The sequence below is a fragment of the Labrus mixtus genome, chromosome 22, assembly GCF_963584025.1.
Source record: "Labrus mixtus chromosome 22, fLabMix1.1, whole genome shotgun sequence".
Taxonomy (NCBI): domain Eukaryota; kingdom Metazoa; phylum Chordata; class Actinopteri; order Labriformes; family Labridae; genus Labrus; species Labrus mixtus.
Window position 1 is genome coordinate 17,176,566 of NC_083633.1, and position 24,926 is coordinate 17,201,491.

Here is a 24,926-nt window from a genome sequence, read left to right on the forward strand (position 1 = left end):
AAAGTTATTGACGAAAAGTAGTTCATAAAATCATTGATAAAATCATTGAGAGACCAATGCACACCAATAAGAATTAAAAATAAAATATATGTATGAAAATAAAATACGACACATAAAAGCAACAAGATATTCAAATAAATACATAAGAGGAAAATATTTAAAATTGTAGTAGGATAAAAAAGACAATACAGTAATGTTAAGATTTGAATTGATATAAAACACTATATAAAAGCCAGACTGAATAAATGAGTTTTAAGACTGCGTTTAAAAAGCCCCATTTAGGGGCTGCCCTTACTGTATTTACTACGGCTGATCCTTATCTGCAAAATCAGCGCGCTAGACTTGTGGCTGTGCTGAAAGGTTGAACATACAGCTTTCCCTTTACTTGTCTAAAGCACGGTGAAGTGACATATCCACACCACTGGAGGGCGGCACCACCATTCCCTCACAACTCTCTGCTTGTTCTGTACAGACAACTCTGAGTCTCTCTGCCAAAGACATATCTCTACCTATTCAAACAAACATTCCTGTGAAAACAGTTTGAATGTCTCCATGCTTATCTCATAAACATTGCTGTTAATTGCTTCTTTCTTTTTTTTTTACATCCATCAGAAAGTTAATCTTGTGATCCGGCTAATATCCTGGTAAAGCTCGTTTACTTGGCTTATAAGGGCTTGTTTGCTTACCACAACTTGGAATAGGTGCAACTAAACAGCGAGCAAAAAGTTGAAAGACGAGCGATGAAAGTATCCTCAAACTGCACGCCATGTTGACTCTATTCTTGTGTCCCTGCGTCATGGGGTTAAATGTGTGTTTAATTAACCATTTTTTTCCAAATGGTCTTTTATGATCACATTGTACATGAACAGGAATACCTGAATATAAAACTAACCGTAGAGAATTAAGTGTAAATTTGATTTTATAACTCCCAATATATGCATAGGTATGCAAAGGTATCAGGCTTTTTAACTGAAATGAATTCCATGTCTGTGGTATTTTCTCTGGTAAACTATGACATAATCCTTTTTTGCCTATGGAGATAAACACCCTGGGTTTTGTTATCTTAAACCTTGATGACAGAGAGGGAAACCTCCATGCCCACATAGGATCAGAATGGAAAGGTCAACACCACACATTTGTATGCACTACCAAAAAAAGAGCCATGGTTGAAAGGAAAATAACATGGAACTGCAGGTGCTTTGACACCATGGGGAATTATGAGGTCATATTGAGGTGGACATCCCCTGCCTTTAGGCTGAACTGCTAACTTTGAAGACAAACTCTTGACTTTGTCTGACAGAGTTATTAATTTAAACCACAAATACTAAGCATGAAGCCTACAGCTGAATGGGTTGGATTTGATTTACACTGCCAAGGCTAGAAGTTTGGTTCCCATCAAAATGACACATGCTCGAAATGTAGTCTATAGCTACACAATTACAGTGCAACCGATGGAGGTTATGTACACATGTATATATCATACTGTATACTGGTATGAGCAGGAGCAGTACGATCTCTGTTATTGATGCTCGCAATATAATAAAATGTAAAAACCAATGCATTGTTTGTTTAAAAAATCACGTTAATTAAATAAAGTCATTAGCTTTGATAATTTTTGGTAGTATTGAAAAAATAATGCTGTCCAGGTTTTTAAAAATAAGTTGCCATACGTCGTGGAGTTTCCAGTTTGGGCGTCTGCCTTCAAAATAAATGTGTCAAACAATTCCTAAAAAAAAAAAGTCAAATTATTTGTGGTTGATGTACACTAAAAAGTCAAATGTATGAGTCCAATAATTTTGCTTGCCTTGAAGTAAAGGGAGGCTTAATCAAAGTAGGCTAGGAATGTTTACAAATGTGAGACTTTTTAAGCATTATGGGGGGTTGTCTGTTTAAAATGACACTTTATTCTGAAGGAGCACACCGGAAGTGCTGTTGTCGTTGCCGCCTGTGGAACGCATCGAGCTGCTCTCTCCAATCGTCGCTGTGCATTCAATACTGGCAGTCGCCGCCGCAACGAATGGAGGCGAACGGGTGGACGAGACATCACCGAGGAATTTCTTCGCTATCAAAAAAATAGCCTTTTTTTTCCCACGAGTAGACGGAAGATTTTAAACTCGGAGAAGACAAAACACAACGCTCGGTTTTTAAAAAAAAAAGTCTAAACGTTTCTCCTTTTTTTTTTTTTCCTCCGCTTTTGCCTGTCAGTTAAAAAAAAAAAAAAAAAAAAGGGCGTGTGTGCGGAGTGAAGGCAGTTTTTTTTTTAACCATTTAATGTGGGTATATATGGTGTTTTAAATACATTTTTTTTGTAAACCGTCTGGGTCTGACGGACTTGAGTCGAAGATGGGATGCACACTGAGCACAGAGGACAAGGCGGCGGTGGAGCGCAGTAAAATGATCGACAGGAATCTGCGGGACGACGGGGAGAAGGCAGCCAGGGAGGTCAAGCTGCTGCTGCTCGGTAAGGAAGGAGGGGATGAAGAAGATGGGGTGGTTAGGGGAGCGAACTCAGCTTTACCTTGCTTTACAGCAGCTAAGAAGAAAAGGGGTGGACATACTACCCTTTAAAAACTACATTACTGTCACAATTACCCCCCCCCCAAAAAAAAAAAAAAACATGAGGTCAAATGTTCATTTACTCCATTGTTAAACTGTATTCACAACTCTTGTTCAGAATGACTAACATAGCAAGTTTTTCATTTTCTCCCCCTCTCGTTGGCTTTAGGGTCCATTCAGCGGCCTCTCTAGTCTACACCATTTGTATTGACTAAATCCTTTCAACAATGGCACATTTCCTATCGTCTAGTATAGTGCTGTGCTGTGGAAAATAGCCCTATGCCTCATTAGGGGGCCCATGCCTTGAATGCATTTAGCTGAGTCCAGTCATCTTATAGGTCTAATTATTGTATTTTTGTTAACGTGTGTGTGTGTGTGTGTGCAATTAGTTCTGGCCAAGCACTTTGATTGGAGTCCATGAGTGCTGATATGGAGTACAACAGCACTGGGAGTTTAAACATGATGTATCACTCATTCACTTAACAGCAAATTGACTGGATTAATCATTCTTGTGTCTTTGAATCACACATGTTGGCAAATCTGTCATCTGACTTTGTGTCACACTGGTTGGTGATGATCATTTGGAAACAAGCTGATATCACAAAGCAGATTTTTTTATTTTACTATTATTATTATTTGTTTCTCCTGTAACAACGCCTACATTTGTCTCGGTATACCTTGTGTTGTTTTCAGCTCAAGTTGGTGAATATTATGCAAGTTAAGCAGTGAAGTCTGAAAAGGCCAACAAATGCAGAATGTTACAATAATGAAGGGGTAAAAATAAGAAGTCTAATTGAGTTGGAAGCCTGTGTAAAGTTAATTGCTATTGATTAATTTGAATAACAAAGCAGTTGTATGACCTGACATTCTGCTGTGAAGATCGTCGCCTCATGACTCGCTCTCATTTCTCTCAGCAAAAGCCAATTTGGACTGACCTTTGTGTATCAAGCATTTTTCGAATCCCCCTCGGAATACACATGGGCTATTATTTTTGACAAACCAGCATATCTTTCATACGCTATTGTAATTTCTTGCATTCACTGTTACATGTGTGTTTCGCGTGACGTCCCTCACCTCCTGCTTGCATTTAGACGGCAGCCATGTGTGAATTCAAGGCATTACTCACATGTGGGGAAACACTGTTATCCTTGTAAATAGAGACCGTAGGTGAAAAACTTTTCCATCATTGTCCCTAGCTTTGGGAAATGTTGACATGCACACACATGGTATGTGGGTTACCAGGACACGAAGGCTGGAGCCTATATCAATAGAAGGCAAACACCTGTGCAGAGTAGGAGCTGTTTTTTTTTTTTTTTTGGGGCCGGAGTGGGAAAAACAACAATTCTTAACATTCTGTGCATAATTTAGCAACAACTTCTTCCACCATTCTTCTCAGTATTCCTAGGAGCACTGACACAGTTTTTTTTTTTTTTGCAGTTTCTTCGATATACATGGTGTGAAGTTGGAGTGCGAATAGGAATGTGCATATTTTCTTGCCAAAGGTAGAACGCATTCCTCAGGTGCATGGAGGCCAGATAGGGCTTGCCGATTGAAAGCGAGCAAGTTAGGTCAAGTTTCTGCTATGCTACTGCAGGGTGGAATAAGAGTTTATGTCAGCTGTTGCTGTGACACAAACCTTGCGACATAAGCGGCCTTGAGTTTTATGGAGTGTCTGATAGTTTTGCACACGGCTGTATGCCCCCCCCACACACACACGCGTCAATGCGCTGGCACAGTTTCCTCCCATTTGTGTTTTTTTTATTTTTTTTTATCCATTCAGCGTGATGATAGCCTCTTCAGGTTACCGCCTGAAGAAGTGATGCAAAGGCACAGGCCAGGAGAAAGGAGAAGAGGGGCCGTAACATGAGAACACTGCTAATGACTGAAGCATTAAATATGAAGAAGCTCGGCCTGCAGAGAAGTTAGAGTTCAAATTGTTTACCTCGTAGGGAAACAAGTCACTGAAATGATACTGTTTTGGAGCTTGCAAGCAAGAGTACACTTTTCCCCTAAACACAACCTGTCGACAAAGATACAAATCAACAAAACATGTGGCGTGGAAGTGAAACCCTGTGGAAATACCTGCTTTTAAAACAGGGAGAATCCAGCGATATGATGCGTATCACGATCCAGGGGTTAAGATGGAATAAATAGTGATTCCAGGAATCTTCAAAAGTGAACTATTAACATGACACCACAATGCAGAGGTGTATCGATATTTCCTTAACATACCGATTAAGTGCAGTTGTTGTTGTTTACAGCCAACCTCTAGTGATTTGGTTAAGCTGTGTTTTGAAAGGTTAATCACAGGTGTGTGTGCTCCACCTGTCACTGAGGTGAGATCATTGCACTTAGGGTGTAAAATAAACACAATTTGCATGAAAAAAAAACCATCATTTGAATCTATGTGAGCCTGTTTGCCTTCTAACCAGCTGACAGGTGTCGGGAATGTGTCGAACATATTTCTCATTTAGCTCTTAGTCTTTATTTGGCACTCGATTTTCTTCCATCATCTCCAGGACCCAATTACCCTACTATTCATATCTACATGCTAAAATAGATTACAATCTCCTCAGCCTAATTACTCTTTCTATTGCTGTCGTGCAACTGTGGGAAGATTTTTAAAAAATGAATCCTCAGCCTGTGTCATACTTCTGTCATTGTTCTGGTTTTTTTTAAAAATGTTTTCCCATATGTTTTAAAGTTATGTAACCATTTCATGAAGTGAGGCATCGTCGTGCAGTTGAGGGGCGGGGGGAGGGATGGGGATGGGGATGTGGGGGGGGGGGGGGCAGAAGGACAGTCCGCCCTTGTTAAGTTGTTCAAATTCCTTTAGCGCCATGAGCATCATTGGACATCTCCCCGACTAGTTCCGTCCGTGGGAAACAATTTTTTTTTTAGCGATCGATCCGCTTGTTGGCAGATCAATCCAACGCGGTAATTTCCCCTACTGCTCCGAGGCTCCTGGAATCCTTCTTGGGTGACTCATACTTAAATCCCCACCAAGAGGAAGAGCGGAGGGAAAAAAGAAAAGGAAAGAGGAACTGGAGAGCGAGAGAGGAGAAGAAGAAAAAAAAAGAGGAACTGGATAGCGAGAGAGGGGAATGTTAAATTAAAACGAGAAACTGCCTGTGGAGGAGAGTTGAAAAGAGAAAGAGGGGTTTATGTGACGGAATAAGAAGGGGGGGGGGGGGGGAGAGGAGGGGATGGTGTTGGGCTTATGCTGCTAATGTGTTTAGCATATCAGGCGCAACTGAATAAGCAAAGACTTAGTTTCTGGACGAAAGCCTGACCTCCATAAATCTCCTGATCCCCAGAAATGTATCTCCATGCCTTTGATTTGACCCAGTAGTCCGCCTGCCGGAAAATAAGAGACATTTTTTTTATGAACTTTGGTCAGGCATGCGAGCACACATTCATCAAGGGCATTTTGCGTCAACACTTGGTTAATCTATAAATGTAAAGAGCCCAGGCGTGGTCGCCATTTTAATCACATTCGTCTCCATACTGCCATTGTTATGAAACGTCCCTTATCCTCGCCGCTCTCGTTCTTAGTGGAAGATAAACCGGGGAGAGTTCCAAGAGGAAAGATGTGTTTGCGTTTGGAAGATAGAAACGTCTCTGTTCGCTGTGGTGGAAGAAAAAGAAGAAGAAGAAAAAAACCTTCCATTTATCACTGGAGGGGTTAGCTCGGATTTTCCTAAAATAGTTTGAAACCGCCAGAAACAGAAACCAGCTGCTCCAGTGGTTTTGGAGGCTGTGGCTGTTTTGGGGTGGGCGTATCAAAGCTGTGGGTGTGTAACATGACTCTGCATGAGGAGCGATAGGTCATGCCTGTGGTGCCATGTAACCCTTGAAGGTCTGTGTGTGTTTATGTCTGCATAACCGTTTTCACATATGCACTGCTGAACATTTCTAGACAACTTCAGGAGTGTACCTCATAGTGAGAGACTGTCCCTGTGGCACAGGAGGGAGGGAGGGAGGTGGGGGGGGGGGGGGGGGGGGGGGGGGGGTCTCTTGAGGAAAGACTTAATGTAAAAAGAGCGAAGCATAAGTAGCAGAGGAAGCAACAGAATCCGCTATAGAACGCTATAATGAAAATATTTGCCTTTGAATCAGTGCTATGTGTGTTAATGTGCAGGGAGATCGTACCGGTCTTGTACATATGATCCATGGTCATGCACAGAGTTTTGTGTGAAAGTGTGAAAGCCCTTTTTAGATGAGAGTCAAAATCAGGACAAGTCTGTGTTTTGTATTCTTCCAGCCTGGAGGCTTCGAGAGGCTCCACACCCTCATGATATCACTGGTGTTGTAACAACAAGAGCCCAGACTTTTTACATAAGCACCTAGCTCACTCATTGACCACATTATAAATGCTGAGTTCATGATTTGTGTCTAAGTTTAACCATCTTGAAACCTTTATTTAAAAGGCCAGGCTCATTACTTTTACTGCCACTGGTTTTAACTTCTCTAAGCCAGTTTCTCTTCCTCTGAAAAAACTCCTCTGACACATTTTTGATCAAAACAGCAGATTTCCACAATGATTCACCGGACGCCTGTATTTATTTTCCTCAGCCTGATGCAAGGTGATCAATGTGATTCACCTTCTTATCACCTCCACTTCATCTAAGCAGCAGTCAACCACAATTCCAACGATTAGCAATCCTTTTTAGAGATAAAATTAAAGTCTGAGTTATGCTCTTTGTTGAGTCATGGATCTCTTTTTACCGTTATTGTGGAACATTCCCCCTTAACGATTTTCTTATCTACTGAGTAGGACAGTTCTTCATCATCTGGAGGAGTACTAACCCGCACTGTTAGATATTTGGCGGTTACTTTATGTCTGATTGATGATTCGATGTACCATTAGAGGGAGCTCTTTTTTTTTTTGATTGAATGTCAAACTGTTTTTGATCGGAGGAAATCCTGAAAATTATGGGAGTAGTTCAATAATTTGAGATTTTTAGATGTTTTGTTTGGCCGTCAAACATTTGAAAACCTCAAAGATATTCAGTGTAAAATGACGAGAGATGAAGAGAACTAAGAAATCTGCACATTAAAGCATTATAGACCTATAAACAGCTGAGAAAATCAATTCCCAAAGAAGTTGCCAATTAGTTTCCCCCTGCAGCTCTCGATGAGTTCAAAAGTGAGATTGTTGTATTATAAATATGTCTGTAAAACTCACATTTTCCAACAGCCACAGATACCACTGAGAAGTCACATTACCAGGAGTTAGATAAAAGTTTCTTTTTAAGAGGTGAACTCGTGTCTGAGCTCACAGTCTGAAGTGGACTGTTCGGTGTCTGTGGCGTTTTGAAAATGGTTTCTCAGGCGGGCTGAGAACTGCAGCTGTGCCAGCTCGCCTGCTGATCGTGCCCAGTCGAGCAGCGTATCTGCCGTCTGTGCGCCGGTCCCGGGGGGGCTACACACAGTGAGTGTTTGGCCTCCGAGTACAGGAAGCTGCCACTGTACACCCCTCCCCTCCAGGCCACTCTGGCACCCGAGTGTTGACACGTAATTAAAATAATGTGTCCTCAGGTGAATCTCATCCAATTATGCTCAAGGTGAAGTGCCACAGCTGCACTATCAGCATGCGTTCATTACTGAGGGAAAGTTTGAAGGTATTCAGACTGCAGTGGGATGCTTTTATGTTTATTTTGGATTCATAATGTATTAACGCTCACAGAGATTTGTTACTTATGTCAAAAAAGTGGAACTAGATTTTTTTTTTTGGGGGGGGGGGGGGGATGTATTATGCAAGAGTAAAGCATCATGTCTGTGCTGACAGTGGTACATTTCATTATTCCTCTTCCTCTTCTTCTGTTTCTACAGCCGAGAGACAAGCTGGGGGCGTTCACTTGGGGAATAGGCTCACTCTCAAGTGGTTTGAAAAATGTCCCTCTGTGGCATGGCAGCATTACGTCAGTGACAACTGGCCAGTTTTCTCGCTATAATACCAATCCTTCCTGCTGTTACATGAGGCCACACCACTAGGTGTAATTTAATTTATGGGCTTAACTATTAGAGGACCAAAAAAGCGAAAGCGAACAAACAATAGAAGGGCACTTTAAAGCAGCTGGTTAAGGACACATCAAGTACATTAGAGGGAAAGAGAGCTACAGATGCATAATACATAATGCTCTCAGTGGAAGCCAGCATGTCACACACACACACACACACGCTGCCAACCACAAAGCCTGCTCAGGTGACTGTGGCCGCACTGTAGAGATGTCCTGGATATAAAACAAGAGCAGTTGCCATGGTGGCAGTGTGACGTTTGAGAGCCGTGCCGACACTCAGATTCCCTTTATCCTCGTCTTATCTCTCCCTCATCACCCCTCCTCACTCCTGTCATCAAGGCATTGTCTCAAATATGTCTCAACTACAATGCCGTAAGTCTAATTAGTCGACAGCACAAGGCACCCTCACATCCATAAGCAGCACCCATACTACACATAGCAACGCACAATATTGTATAAGATGAGCACAAAAAAACAATGTATAGACAGAAATAATGCCTCTGACTCATCACGTATGACCTACTTTCAGTGTGATTGGGTGTTTGTATCTGAAGAAACCCTGTCCTCTGAATGTCTGAATTTTCTTGTTATTTGCTGTGTTTTTGGACATTTCTGGCTGTCAACACAGGGGTAGTGTTGTGTCAACCTCGAGACAATAACAGTTAAAACTCAAGAATAAACACAGGTTACAGCAGCTTCTCCATATCGCTCTCCTCAGCTCTGTTTCCGTCCGAAAGCATAGACTGTATATCAAGTTGGACGGAGCAACGGCCACCTGGGAGTGAAGCCAAATTATTAAGAGCTCGTTATAGATCAATAACCCCGCCTCCTCCGTGGTGACAGATGGGACATGTGTCAAAGTTTAAATACGGGTTAAATAAATTCTTGTTAAACCCAGATTCTGTCGTGACAGTTTGTTGTCAACATTCTGATTTATGTCCAAGTTTTTATGTTTTTTTCTGAGTAATTTTGTTGTTATTAGTTTTTATGACGCAGGGAGAGTAGAGGAGGAGAGGCAGGAGAAAATGTAACAGAGACGAACAATACAGTCATTGAACTTTCCAGTAAAGCGAGTGTCTGTTTCAAACCGACAGAAGAATCTGTACTTCTGTGGACTGTATCGACCTGGGGGATATTTGACATTTTATTGCTAAGTTAACTGTGGGCTTCAGGTCAGCTGAAGGGACGTTGGGTCAATTAACCGGTTCCACCAGACAGCTTCCTTCTGTTCATGTCTTGGCTCCAAATGACATCACCAGGGCAGAAGGCCCTCAGCAGGGGTTTAGCCTTGTGGAAAGAGGAGTGACAAATATTTTTTAAAGTCATAACATAGAAAGATAAGTAATGTGTAGCTCTCTGTTTGTGGATGGTAAAAAAAAAAAAGCTGCAGCTGTGATTTCAATCAGAACAGAAAGGCAACATACACATGCTGCATTCAAACAGAATCCAGCACCTTCCAGTAGAAGTATGAGAACTAAGGATTAGGAGGATTTCTAGCTATTTTTATTTGTGCTTTAAAAACCATAGCAGACATGAAACAATCTGAAAAATAGCTTTAAATGTTTCCGATTGACCCCCTCATCCTCGCTCAACTAACACCAACTTCTTCATTTTGGTAATTCTGCAGCTTGGGGTAAACATTTGTGTAAGAGCCTCGACAATTTGAAGTAAAAGTCCAAAGATTTAGCTTTTATTTGTCAGTTACTATAACACTCAATAAAACTACACTTAGACAAGCTAAGCAGGCAAAGTAATCTGTATATCAAAGCTGTGAGGCTTAAAGACTCCTTTTAACAACCACTCACTTTATACACAGATCTTAGGTTTTCACACATTGGGCTGCTCAGTTCCCTTTTGGTCGAGGTTGTAATGCTCATGCATCATTAATTTTCATGGTTCTAAGTCATGCCATTTGACCACATTAGATCATTGTGTGTGTTTTTTTTATTTTTTAAATGCATGCAGATTAAAGGAAGTGAGCTGGGTGACATGAGCATTAAAAACAATCGGCTTCTACGTGCAACATGAGCTGCTTGAAACATAAACACTCGAATAATCCTGTTTCTCTTCTCTGTCTGTCACAGGTGCTGGAGAGTCGGGGAAAAGTACAATCGTCAAGCAGATGAAGTAAGTCCATTTCCTTTTCTTTTTATCATTCCGCTCACAAAAACAATCAAAACAAACATATTTTTCGGTTCATGCAGTGCATCAACGCCGACTTCTCTCATCATCAGATGTGCATAATGACACCGAGAGACAATTCATTTCTCACACACAACAAACAGTGTCAAACACCAATCATGCCTTTATCAAGTCTTCTCTCTGGGTAATATTACGCTCTGTGAATCGCTGCACAAACAGGTAGCATGCATAATGGATCATGAAGACACCCGTGCAGAATATATGAATACACACTCCACCTATACATCATCCACGTGCTGTGCGTGTCACGCTGCATATGAGCTACATTTTTCATGAACAACCTCACTGTAATGCTCATCAGTCAGCACACACGCTTTCCAGATGCTGGGTTTAGATTTGGCTCCTGCTATTGGTCCTTCACCTGAGAGATATTTTTGGGGGGCCAAAGTTTTTAATTGGTTGAAACAATGGATGCATATATATTTTCATTATTGAATACGTTGAGGATCGTTTTCACAATTACTTTATTAAGAGGCAGAAATCTTGGGCAGAATCAGACTCATGATGGACGGACATCTGCTGATACTGCACTGGTGTTGAAAATGGGATAGAGGGAGATGCAGGAAGAAGGATAGGGACAAAAAGAGGGAGGGGGGGGGGGGGTCCATAGCAGCAGGCCGCCCCCATCCAGAGGAAACAACAGTGCGTGACTTAAAGACGCTTCATTTACTTCCATCAAATAGAAAGAAAGGCAGAAAAATCTAATGAGAGCTGAAATCTATGAAAGAATATTCAACTTTTTTGAATGGAAAATGACGCCCTTACAACATTATATAACAATTGCAGAACATAATTGAAGCATTCATTCATCAATATTTGTCATTCTTCCATTACTCAGCCAACCCAGTGACTGATGGGTCGGGGGAGATCGAATTAGTGTCATGAACAGGTCTCAGGGGCCATCACTAAGGAACGAGAACAAGACATGACAAGAGCAACACTGCTGGATCAACACTGGCCTGTTAACAAGCTGCTATCAGAGTGACATATGGTGCTAAAGGGGGCAGCTATTCCAATGATTGGCAGCACAATAAATGGCCGCATTAAGGCTCAAGACTTTAGGCAAGGTAGCATTACTTACCGTTCTACAACAATGCCAGGGGGAGTATCAATATTCGATCGTTTAACTCAGTCAAAACCTGTGTTTAATTGATTTAAAATTAACCTTTTTGATCTTTTAATCATTTAAATGGAATCTCCAGAGAATACACCAAATGTTCTCTGGTGTCAGCTCCTCATGAGGAGCAGCTGCTTCTCTTTGGTTATTGTTGTATATAATTAGATTTTGAGCGGGAGGCTAATTGTTCGTCGAAGAGAACACTATCACAATATTACACCATTACTCAAGTCTAGATTAAGATTTTTAAGGTAAAGTTAACGTTGAACTCCGAGATGATACTTTCTCATTGAATACCTTTAGTTTACGCTTTCACACAGAGGATCATGCACTCGTGCAACTGTAGAACCAGCTTTCCTTTTCCCTGGATGACCTCAATTTTAGCAGTCAGAATGAGGAGCAGCGAGATCAGGGCCGTCGTGGCCTGACAATATTTCTGCTAACTTCACAATGAGCATGTAAGGTCAGAGTATTAACAGAGATATTGAATGAGAGCCGAGGAGGAAAAAAAGTTGATTCAGAGTAAGCTGAAAAACAAGGGAGACATCATTCAGCGGAGACAATCTCATGAAAAGAATATTTATTTTTCTGTTGATCGGAGCAGTTTTGGTCGCCGTCGTTTGCTGCTGCATCGGGACGTTTTTTTTTTAAGCAGGGCTGTAAAATTGCTCCGCTTCTGTTTTTGTGCAGGATCATCCACGAGGCAGGCTACTCAGAAGAGGAATGTAAGCAGTACAAGGCTGTGGTCTACAGCAACACCATACAGTCCATCATCGCCATCATCAGAGCCATGGGACGCCTCAAGATCGACTTCGGAGATGCTGCAAGAGCTGTGAGTGATGAAGGGAGAGGAGGGGGGGGGCTGTAACGTGTTTGTTTAAGAGTAGAGAACCAAATTGAGTTTGTTGTGGTATTAGAAAACAAGCAGGTACATTAAATAGACTGTAAAAAATTCTCCCTGCTTGTATGAAAGGAAAGAAGCACATGGAGGAACAATTGCTTGTGGTGGTTGATCGGCAGATGTTCCTAATATATTACAAGTCCTTCTAACCCCATGACTAGCATTCAGCTTTGTCGTGGTAATTATAAAGCTGCTCTAATGACTTTGAGGGTTGATCCACGACATGGACTTGAACAATCTTCTCTCCCAGGACGATGCACGGCAGCTGTTTGTGCTGGCGGGCTCTGCAGAGGAAGGCTTCATGACGGGAGAGCTGGCCGGCGTCATCAAGCGGCTGTGGAAGGACGGAGGCGTTCAGGCCTGCTTCAGCCGCTCGCGAGAATATCAACTCAACGACTCGGCAGCATAGTGAGTCACTCACACACACACACACACACACACAGAACAGGCAAGGTAACAGTCCCCTCGTAAAAAAGAAGGTCAGAGAGCTACAGGAACATGCATGTGTCTGGACTCTTACTCTGTCAATATTTGCCCTCCTCTTCAGAGCCTGAAGAGCAGTAACTGCAGAGACTATTTAATCTCTGACCTCAGCACAGAAACATTTGCCACATGCTAAAAACGAGGACAAGCTAAACTGTGCCATGCCTGAATCTTTTATACATTGTGCAATAGCCCTTTGGCGCTGAAGCCACTGATATCATCACAAGGCAGCTCCCTGTGTTTTTGGTTTCTTTGGCCATTTTTATGTTCTGCAGCAGAACAAGCATCCCTGCTTATGTAGAAATCAAAGCAAGTTACACTTTTCTAAGTGGTTCTTCTAATCCTGCTGTCCAGGGGCTTTTATAAATAGAGAATACCATTACTGAACCTGTTTTTTTCGTTTTGTTATGCCCCACTTAATGCCTTGCTCGACAAATAAAGGTTTGTTTTTGGTGTAGAGGAGATTAGTGCTAGCAGTTAGAGGTCATTAATCTCTTCCACTTGTAATTTATCGACCGTAATCTGGAGGTGTTAGTTTAATATAAACAGGATGTTTATGTGTTATCGCCTGTGTCAATGCAGCATACAGTATGTGCTCAGACAGGAAATGAAAAAGGCTGTATTAAAGTTAGCATGGAGCTCAATGTAAGAAGAGTAAATATGAAACCATCCAATGAGAATCTGCTGCTGTAGAGCCAATTACTTGGAGTTTGACCCCGTTTTAGGATGAGATTGGATCCTTGTTAAAAGTGCAAACTCATTCACGGGTTGTATTTACAGATCTTGTTGAAAGTATCCAATGTAAGGAGGAAAAAATAAATGCATGCACTTGTGGTATGCATAGAAAAAATGCACAGAAACTGATGTATCATCCAAGACTTCATATAGAAGCTTCTCACTAAAGTCCATGGAGAGATGGCCTGGCTCTAACGGGATTGTTGATGTGAGCTGGAAACAACATGTTAAAGGACATAGAGTGGAAGAAATTACTTGAATTTCTTCATAATTCAATCATTAAACTCTTTTTGAAGGTCAGTTAAACATACTTTACATTAGTCAAATCTGCCCAAGAGAAATATACTCTCAAAGTAACTTTTACAGATGGACATTTGATTAAAATATTTGATGGGACGAGGGTTTTCCAAATACCATATTTTTTTCTAAATCTTTGATACAAGTCAAATTCAAACAAAATCAATACCTGTTTTGATACCACACAACAAAAACAAGAAGTCCCAGGCACCAGATATTTGGTCATTTGGAAAGAACAGAAAATTGTTAAAATTCTACAAGAAGCACATTTTTCTTCGCATTTATTTGACTATATCTGTATGTTCCCTTTCACATCCATGAAAAGTCAAGAGTCTGTCCCTGCAGGTATTCTGCAAAGTGTAGGGCAGATAGCTACTCTTTTACTGTAATAACAGAGACGGTCAAACACACTCACACCTGCATGTCTCGAGTTTCAAAGTCAACTGCGTGCAAGAGGAAAACAGAGGGAACAGAGCGAAAACAATGCACAGTCGGTAATTGAAGTACCAGGGCTCAGGTTCAAATCTACAGCCTGCTTATTGTGAGGCATCACTTTTAACCACATGAGCTCTTGTGCCATCATGTTTTGATTTACAACAGGAAATTGATTCTTGTCAACATGACGCATTAGTGTGACTTCAGCTTTTTCTTTATCTTACCTCTGGGAAAGCTTAATGTAAAAGCAACTTCCAAAACTTTTATCAGCGTTGTTTTAATCACACCAAATAAATCTTTAAACTGGATGCATGTTTTGTAAAATGACATGTATTTAGATGTGTTTGTTTGCACTTCACTTAATGTTTTTGACACATTTTCTCCCCCTTGTTTCCCCTTCCGCTCTCTTTTCATCTTTCTCCCCACCTTTGTTTCCCCCCCCCCCCCCTTTGTGTGCTTCTCCCAGCTACTTGAACGATTTGGACAGGATATCCCAGGCCACCTACATCCCGACCCAGCAGGATGTCCTGAGGACCCGAGTCAAAACCACGGGCATTGTGGAGACACACTTCACATTCAAGGACCTGCACTTCAAGTGAGAATTTCCTCACTATAACATCTGGTGGAGACTCAAAGTGTTTCACAGGGAGGCCTAATTAGCTTTCCTTCCTCTTAACTGACTCATTCACTGCCATTGAAATTCCCCTTTGTACGTATACAGCTGTAAGTTGTGACACAGTCTGTGTGCATCAGGGATGACTCAGTGTTTTGCCCTGTGATAAAAAAGATAGGCAGGATGTGGGGGCAGCAAGCCTGATGACATCATTAATGCAGAGGTTCATGGCTGCTGGTGACAGTTTCATTTATATTCATGATGCTAGAAAACTACACGCCATATGGTCTAAAAATAGACTCACAAAAACAAAACTGACAGTGGCCTCATTCTTTAAACTGTGGTACGGATAAAGACATTAACCAATCAGACCAAATTGTTTTTTAGTACCATGCTGTACACAAAATGTTGATATTTTAATATGGGGTGTGTGTGAGACTTCTGGCTCTTTCGGATCCAGCCTCAAGTGGACACTCGAGGAACTGCAGTTTTTTTTTCTCTTCCACATTGGCTTCATTTTTCAGTCCGTTTGCTTTCTCCTCGTGCTTTAACAGCATGTTGATAAGACATGATAGTTTTTCAGCACGCATCTTGCACAGCATGTGATCATCGTGTTTTTGTCAAAGAACTTCCACTCGCCCTTTTTCCTGGCCTAAGTACATCCAACACTAACGATTGTTGCCCAAAACAACGTGTGTGCAGGTGCGCAAGTAGTGAAACATTACTGGAATAATTAAGTCAACAACCAGCACTCAAGTAACTGTACCCATCCCTAATCTGTGCATGTGTAGGCGCTGTGTTCTGAACAAAAGTCTGTCCTAAAAACAAACATATTTTATGATTCCTTACAGTGGAAAATGTAAAAAAGAAAGTTTGACACCGACCCTACAGCAGTATTTACAAAACGACTATAAAGAAATACTCAGTTTAGTTCCTTATGGTCTGGTTTGCTTTTGTAGGTCGTATGAGCGACATCAGGATTATCTTCAGTCTGTTTCATAACAAGTGAAAAACTCCTCACAGTAGCTTTAAACAATCATGACGACACACCATTATTGTCCCTGTTGTTTATTGCAACACAGGTCGCCCTAATTATGTAAGGTAGGAAATTCACAGCAGGGGCTACCCAGCTCTCCCTAAAGCCTAAAGTATTCCCTTTTCATCACTTCAACAGTTTAATGACCAACTTGGTTGCTGTGAAGGTAAACAGAATGAAAGGGGACTGACCTGCTGAGCCTGTCTCTCACATGTTTTGACCAAAAATAAACATTTGTTTACAACGTTTACATCTTTTATCTTGGCGCTCATCATTAAGAATTGTCAATACAAATTCCATTACTTAATCATGCCTTGAAAAGTGTGAAAAATGTCCTGTCCCGGACATATTTGCAGTTTATTAGACCAGTGGGAGCTAATAGGGCTTCTTTGTTTCAGCGTATGAAATGCGTCATCCTCGACCCTATGCAACTGTCTCATTTAAAAACAAGTATCATTTACCTTGTATTCTTTTTTCTTTTTTCTTTTTGCTTTACTCAAACAATACAACACATGTTAAGAAATTAACTGAATGTAACATATTGAGGCATTTGTAAGGCATCATGTCAGGTTAAAGTGTGAGTTGCGGGGTTAGCTTTAGCTGTAGCTGTAGGTCTCATAGATAGCACAGAAAACAATACTGGATTGTTTCACTTCTTAAAGCCACATACCAACAAATACAGCTACAGAACATGAGGTGTCTGGTTGCTATAGGAGTGAGGTTTCTACAGCAGTTAAAGGTCACATATTATCCTCCTTTTCAACAAGTTATAATACGTCTCAGAACTCCTCAAAACATGTCAGAAAGCTTTCTTGCTCTAAATCCACTCCAATCCTTTTTTTTTATCATGTCTATAAACCCCTCGATGTCAGCCCTGCTCAGAACAGGCTGCTTCTGTGTCTGTAGCTTTAAATGCAAATGAGCTGTGTCTGGCCACGCCCCTTTGGAAGTTCATGTGGCTCGGGCTTTCATGCTCCATACCCTATTTTTTTTACGTTTTTTCGGACACTTGTATGTGTCAGAAGAAATGGTTGAGTGTGTTTGGCGTTGTATGTGACCTTTTTAAAGCTCTTTGGCTGCTAATAGTCCAACGAACATTGGCTTTTGCCAGCTCCCTCGAGGATTCTCTGCTCTGTCAGAGAAGAATTATCATCAAGTAATAAGAAAACAAAAACTTTCTGTTTCCTTTCCCCTTTATCGCTAAGTTTAATCGCGAAACCCTGCGGCCTCAGCAACTCTTCCAGATGTTTTTGGGTTTCATAACTCAACAACACTGCTTGTATTGTGTATATTTGTATTCATGTTTGCTGTTTTCCTCCCCGGCAGAATGTTTGATGTCGGCGGTCAGCGGTCCGAGAGGAAGAAGTGGATCCATTGCTTCGAGGGTGTGACCGCCATCATCTTCTGCGTGGCCCTCAGCGACTATGACCTGGTGCTGGCTGAGGACGAGGAGATGGTGAGTACTAGTACAACTTTTATTCACTGCAATCAAATGGGAAGAAGTACGAGTAAAAGGATGGGTGCTGCTCCAAAGCCCAGTTATCAACATGTTCCCTAACCCCCCACCCCCACCCCCACCCCCTTCTCAGAACCGAATGCACGAGAGTATGAAGCTTTTCGACAGCATCTGTAACAACAAGTGGTTCACGGACACCTCCATCATCCTCTTCCTCAACAAGAAGGACCTGTTTGAGGAGAAGATCAAGAAGAGTCCTCTTACCATCTGCTACCCAGAATATGCTGGTAAGACTGGCAGCTTTTCATAGAAAAACTAATCTTCTTCAATTTGTCAATATTTATTTTAAAAGTTACCCCTGAGGCACTGCTGATGATACATGTTTACAAAAAACAGCTTTTGGGGTCAAATGTACAAATTCTGCCATAAAAAGGATGAGTTATGGATTATATTTTAAATTTAGAAGAAAAGGGCTTCAGTGCTTTCCTGCATATTTAATCCCTTTCTCATATATGACAATTTAATAAAAGGCTGGAGCATGCAGTTGGTTAGCTTAGCATTAGGACTGGAAATGGGAAAGTGCTAAAGGTAACAAAATCCTGCCTCTTCAGCACCTTGGAAGATCACTCTCTTGCCTTTTGTTTATTTTTTTTACACATTGATTTTGTTTTATCAAATCCAACGTATTAAAACCTTAAGTTCTGGGTATTAAAGAATGAATAAGAGAAAAAGTAAGAACAATGTGCAGATTGTCTGTAACTATGTCTTTGGGCTTTAAGCTTGGTATGTACTTATATAACAACATCAATTCTCTAACCAATAGCAGTTTTTTAAAAGAACAAGCCTTGTTAGCAGGGTGAAGAGGAATCATGTCTCTCAGTACTCAAACACAAGACTGTAAACAGTTTCAATACCCTTTTCCTCAGCTCTGACTTCCTGTCTCTTTCACTTCCAGGCTCCAACACGTACGAGGAAGCAGCTGCCTACATTCAGTGTCAGTTCGAGGACCTGAACAAGAGGAAGGACACCAAGGAGATCTACACCCACTTCACCTGCGCCACAGACACCAAGAATGTGCAGTTCGTCTTCGACGCCGTCACCGACGTTATCATCAAGAACAACCTGAAAGACTGTGGGCTCTTCTGAGGGGGGTGACGACGAAAAATTAGAACGTTTTTTTCTTGGTGAGGACCTTTCTTTATCATCCTACGTTAGGGGTCACGTATTATCCTCCTTTCCAACCACTTTAAATAAGTCACAGAGCGCCCTAAAAATAAGTTTCTTGTTCTAAATCCACTCTGATCCTGTATTTGATCATGCCTATAAACCCCTCTATTTCAGCCCGGCTCAGAAAAGACTGTTTCTGTGTCTGTAGCTTTAAATGGAAATTAACTTTGTTTGACCACGCCCCTTTTTTGTAAGGGGATGTGGCTTGGGCTTTCTCACTCCATGCCCTATTGTTTACGGTGAGAAGGCAGACTCAGAGGTCAGAACAAACACCTAGCTGTGGGAGTGTCACCCACCTGGGGGAGGGGTTACTGCCCTTTGTGATGTCATGAAGGGAAAATCTCCAAACTTCCTGTTTGAGCACACATTTTCTGAAAAGTGGAGCAGGCAAAAGACAGAGAGGATGGACTTTTCTCATAGCCGGGGGGGTTAGTAGACAGACTAGGGGCACATGTCAGTGTTAGAAAAAACATGGTGAAGTGAATTATATATTATACATTATATGTCACCTTTAATTTCTCTAAGCATAAAAACTCGACCATTCATCTTATTGCTTGATGCAAATCTGGTTACAAAAGTTCTTCGATAAAAAAAATGGTGGGGTAATAAAGCTAGAGTCGATCAAATAGATGTTGTGTGATACATCAGAATTATGCTAATTTAATTACTGAGCCACCATGTCTCTTTTATAAAGCTTGAATACATTTTCTGCTTCATTTCAGATGTTTTTGAAATAGTATCGGCAAGGTCAAGCTCTTCAAGCGTCTCTTAAAATCATTTTTCTGTATGTTTTTTTCTCTCCTCAGACAGTGGGGCCACTTTATGGAGCATCTTCAGCAGAGAAGCTGCAGAGAAGTCGAGAGGATCAGTCATGGACCAGTGCTGTACTATACGCCACTTTTAACAGCTTTATTTATGTTTTTCTTTTTGTCTTGGAACATTCTGATAGCGTTATGACATTTGTGTAGGATGTTTGTATCATCGTAAAGGCGTCAAATGTTCCGCACACATTTAAAAAAAAAAAAAAGAAATACTTACTTTCTTTTTTGTTTTAATTATTTTTTTTAAGAGATCACGTTTTTTGCTGTTCCTTCTACCGCTGTCTCTGGAAAAGGACATTTTTGCTGTTGGTGGAAAAAATGCTTCTTTTCTTCCCTCCCTGCAACCAAACAAAGGGAAGAAAAGGGGTCCAACTTTGAGTCCAGTTTGTTGGTACTTGTGCCTTCGCATGCCTTTTTACTGCGGTCGTAGTCCCAATGCTTGTTCTGTTGCCTGCTGACTTGTTCTAAACATTAAGAGGTATACTGTTTTCATATGTTAAGTGTTCCTGCTATCTTCTATGTGCACATCACTGAGCTATCAGGAGGAGGAGGAGGAGGAAGGATTCACTCTGGTCTAAAAGGTACATGGGTCTTCATGGTGACCAACATGTAGCCTCCACAGTCCCCTACCCCCCCCCCCCACCCAACCCCACCCCACCCGCCATGACAATGGAAGGCCTACTGGCCGATCACACAGTACAATACTGAGATGTATATTATGACGTTCACCCCAACGATCTGGGGTTCTGGTTTTTAAAGTGTACAAAAATATCCATTCTTCCCAAACATTCGGAAAATGGCGAGCTGATGCGCTGAGCTTGTAATACGTTCAAGTGTTCAAAGTACAAAGACCAGAGTAAGGCGCATCTTCATGTATATTTTAATGTATTTACGAGGAGAGGTTAAGGAGAGAATAAACTGAACCACGGAGAAGACGGTTGTTAAGGCGAGGATGTAGGATGAATTGTTTGAAGGTTCAGATGTGTTCTTGGATCATGTTCAGTGATGGTTTGGTGATCCATGAAGCGTTTCATTCAGGAGAAGGTCAAGGGAGCCTGGTCTGTTGTTTTTTTTAATTTTTTTTAGATCAGTACTACTTGGCCAAGAGGAGTGATTAATACGATCCTGGATCTGTTCATAAAACGAAAAAAAAACTGCCACAACTGTCAATGTACGTGTATGTTCTCCACAGATGGAGAATCTTTGTAAACTCATCTCCCTTATTTTGCTAATAAAAACCATTTACAAACCACATGGAGTCGCTGTATCAATTAAAAAAAAAAAACCTTCAGCAGCTAATGAATATATTTTTGCGCTATTAATTATGCTCCTCTCTCCAGCTTCTTGTCTTTAAACATCATGCTGCCATCACATGCTTTAATATCGTAATGCAACTCAACGCCCAACAAAGAAAGCTATATGTTTTTTATCGCTCTCAAATACAGATCCACCTTTATTTATAAGGTTATCAGCAGTAGGTCATGAGCAAATGCTTTGATGCCTCGTCACATCGGGATGAATGGGGAGGTACTGTTCTACACCCAGGATGCATTTCTTATGAAGCACGGTCCCTTGTTATCACCTCACAGGGACTCCCACTGAACCAATTAGAGGATCCAGTAGGGTGTCAGCTCGACACATGACGTAACATCAGTCACATTTCCACCTGCAGTAGATGTTATTGTGAGGCTTGTTTGAGTGAAACCCACAGGGAAGGTTGACTTGCATGTATACAAACCATTATCTTATTTTCCTACAGTATGAGCTAAAGGCTGCAACGTTAAGCCCTCCTCTCCTCTCCACATGCAGATGTGTGTCTCTCAACGACGTGTCACACTATCACTATTTGCATTGGAAATGTAATGTGACCTGCAAACAAGACTTCCCTTTCTAGCCACATGTCTCCACTGGAAAAAAAACTTGGATGTTCCTTTTTCCATCGCCCCAGTGATAGGTGTTACTATACAAATTAGACCATATTTCATGATCCCATCTTTCAGATAAAACATCTATGCAAATTGTATTTACTCAATTGTGGATGGAGTTATAAAAAAAATGAAACCACTGACCCCCTGAAACTGGTGATCCTTCTCTGAAAACCTGCTCCAGATCAGTGGTTCTCAACTGGTCGAGCCTCAGAACCCACCACCAGCTCCTTCATGAAACAACTGCGACCCCAATCTCAAATATTTTTCAACCAATCTGTTTCTGGTTGCCCTGGCTTATCATTGGTTCTTACATGTCAGCTGATCACAGATACAGCCTCTGATTGGTCGACGGACCAAAACAGTATTGTGTCTCGCTAATAGAGCGGAAAATTCCTAGGACATGGATCACTTTGGGTGGACAATGTAAATATGCGCACTGTTGAACGAGTAAAAATACAGTAGGCGGCGGTAATGCAACATTTAAGGATGCCAACCGCCATAAAACTCCAAAAAAGGAGAAGAAGACAGACAAACAAGATGGCTGCCTCCATGTTAGCCGAATGAGCTACTATCTTCTCTGATCTTCTCAGTGTGTTAGAAAAGCTTCTGAAAACAAAGTTTACCACCGGAAAGCTGCATGGCTGACCGAAGCATGTGGATCTAACAGTAAGTTGCTACGTCATTCTGTTTTTAGAGCTGATAATGTTAACACAGTCCCGTTATGTCGACATAATAACGCTCTCTGTGTCGGCGGTCACATGGGACATGGACTGTAATTTAGCCCCAGAGTAACCTGTTAGCATCTTTGAGGAGTTGCGGTATCTTTAAATTAGAGGTTAGCCCCAATAACATATCACCCGGGATTAATTATGCCAAAAGTACTTCACCTAAAACTGACTACTAAACTTACCTTCTTCATGCTTCCTTTTTAAGAAGAAACTGCATTGGACTGAAAGTTCTGTCAACACAGCTAAGCTAACCTATTTAGCCTTCCGCTGTCTCTGTTGTCCCGTAATTCAATGGAAAATGTTTTACATTCATATCGGGTCAATTTTGGAATTGAATACTTTTATTTGAATGATTAATGTTGTTTTTTCTGACAGTATTTTATACATAAACTTCAGCAAAAACAAAAAATGGAGGTATAAGATGTTCTCTCAAGATGCGCTGCCTTGTCAAAAATGCTAAAACGATTGTTTCTGTCCGCACAACATCCATTGTTTTGCATGTTTTTAAAGTCTTTCTATGTGATTTTTCACACTTAAATGTAATATAAATCAAGTATATCCTCTGAAAATAACTCTGAGTCATGACTGTCTACAATGGGTGTAACACCCGAGTCCCACTGTCTGTCATGTTTTCAGAGTTTTCAGAGTCCTATCTTCAGTTTGTTTACATCGCCCGGACGGCCGGCTGACTCCTCCCCCTCGCGAATAAAAGTTGTTTAATTGAGGGACTAGAGAAAAGAAGAATAACATACTGTACTCACTGCTTAACTGTGTTTCTAGATCACGCTCATTTCAGGTAAATTTACATGCAGTGTGAAGAGACGAGCATAATAAAGATCGCTAGCATTAGCATGCTAACACAACAATGCACCGCGAGTTGTTTTGGTTTCATGCTGGTGCTCAAGGGCGACATCTGCTGGATGAAAAAATTGCATATAAAGCTTTTAACTATAAGGCTTTTAAGTGTTGCACAGGTGGGAAAAGTTATTGTATGATTAAGCAGTAATTAACATTTTGACGCTAACATAAACAACTATGATTGTCGGCGGTTGAAGGCCTGTATTTAAAACAACAGGGTTTGTTGGTGTGTCAAATTTAGTTTGGTGACTTTTTTCTCCAAAGTTTTTTATTTAAAAAAAATTGCTGTAGCTTTGTTGACGTAGGAGCAGAATGAAACATGTTGCCCTGTCTTCTCTTGGGGATGAGGGATGCCCTTTACTGTTGCATGGTGTTGGCCATTTCTGGCCCCGCAAATACTTTGCATGTGTGGCTCGTCTGCACACACGGGCGCCGCTGATTTGCATGTGTGCTGGCACTGTCGCGGGATCCCGGCGTTGGAGCTTCAATTACAAAAGGTGGAGCAGGTCTGAGGGAGATAAATGAGTGAGGAGTGTCATGCTGGGTTTTATGTGATGCTGCCTCTCTAGTGTGCTGCCAATTGGAGGAGTGGAGGTGTGTGGGCGTGGGTCCATATGTTGTATTTATAGCGCCTTTTATAGATGAGAGAGCGAGAAGAGCAGAGTAAACAAGGGGGTGGGGGGGGGGGCGGCCATGATGTAGTGTAAAAGCAACAAGGGCGACACTGCTGTGGCTTCTCTGTGCCATAAACAGAGAGTGGGGAGTGTTTGATGTGTGAGTGTGTGTTAGAGAGAGGTAGAAAAGGCCATAAAGCGATGGAACAATGGAGGCATTATTTCAGGTTTTGTTCCATTGCTGTGTGTACTGTCTGCTCCAGCTTTCTCTGCGGGGAGGGGGGGGGGGGGGGCAGCTGTTGGCAACAGAGATAAGGCGAGGCTTATCAGCGCTGCAGCTGTGTCGGACAGGACGCATTCTATCTACCAAACTGGACACACTTTGACTCCGTGCCGCGCATTCTTCCACGCCCTGGATGTTTCGCGGCGCATGCATGGCGTCACGCGTCCACAGTCTGTCTCCGCGGGTTCACTCGCTCATGGATTAGTTCCGCCAGACGGCGTTATCACATAACTCTTGAGTAATTGCTATTCTCTGCCTCTTTAGTCACACACTCTTGAGTGGTTTTGCCTGACAGAGGTACTCAAAGGTCTGTATTGATATTGTGTTGGCATCCCAAATATTTTGCCCGTCAAGCATCGACTTCCAAGTAAGGGGTCCTGCAGAATGGTAACCAGAAGAGTTCTTTTTTTTTCTGTTTGTCCATGCAGTATTGGCCAATCACATATCAGCAAGCTACTGGCCCAGAGGTCAAGAGGGCAAATTGAACTTAGTGTCAACGCCTGCTTAACCACTCAGCTATTTTTCATGCGTTCATGTGGCCGTATGAGAACATGTGGAAGTGGCTGGTTGTTTGTGATGGATGTCGAGCGGTTAAGTTTGAAGCTGCATGAGC

At 41.6% G+C, this 24,926-nt stretch overlaps 1 protein-coding gene across 1 annotated transcript; it reads left to right on the forward strand.

Moving 5' to 3' along the window:
• Positions 1-2,019: 2,019 nt before the first annotated feature.
• On the forward strand, positions 2,020-21,154 carry gnai1 (guanine nucleotide binding protein (G protein), alpha inhibiting activity polypeptide 1). Its single transcript, XM_061029374.1, has 9 exons — positions 2,020-2,461; positions 10,664-10,706; positions 12,589-12,730; positions 13,050-13,207; positions 15,216-15,344; positions 17,725-17,854; positions 17,988-18,141; positions 18,810-19,038; positions 19,888-21,154. Exons 1-8 carry the CDS (start codon positions 2,344-2,346, stop codon positions 18,998-19,000), a joined length of 1,065 nt encoding a protein of 354 aa, XP_060885357.1. The 5' UTR covers positions 2,020-2,343; the 3' UTR covers positions 19,001-19,038; positions 19,888-21,154.
• The last annotated feature ends 3,772 nt before the right edge of the window (positions 21,155-24,926 follow it).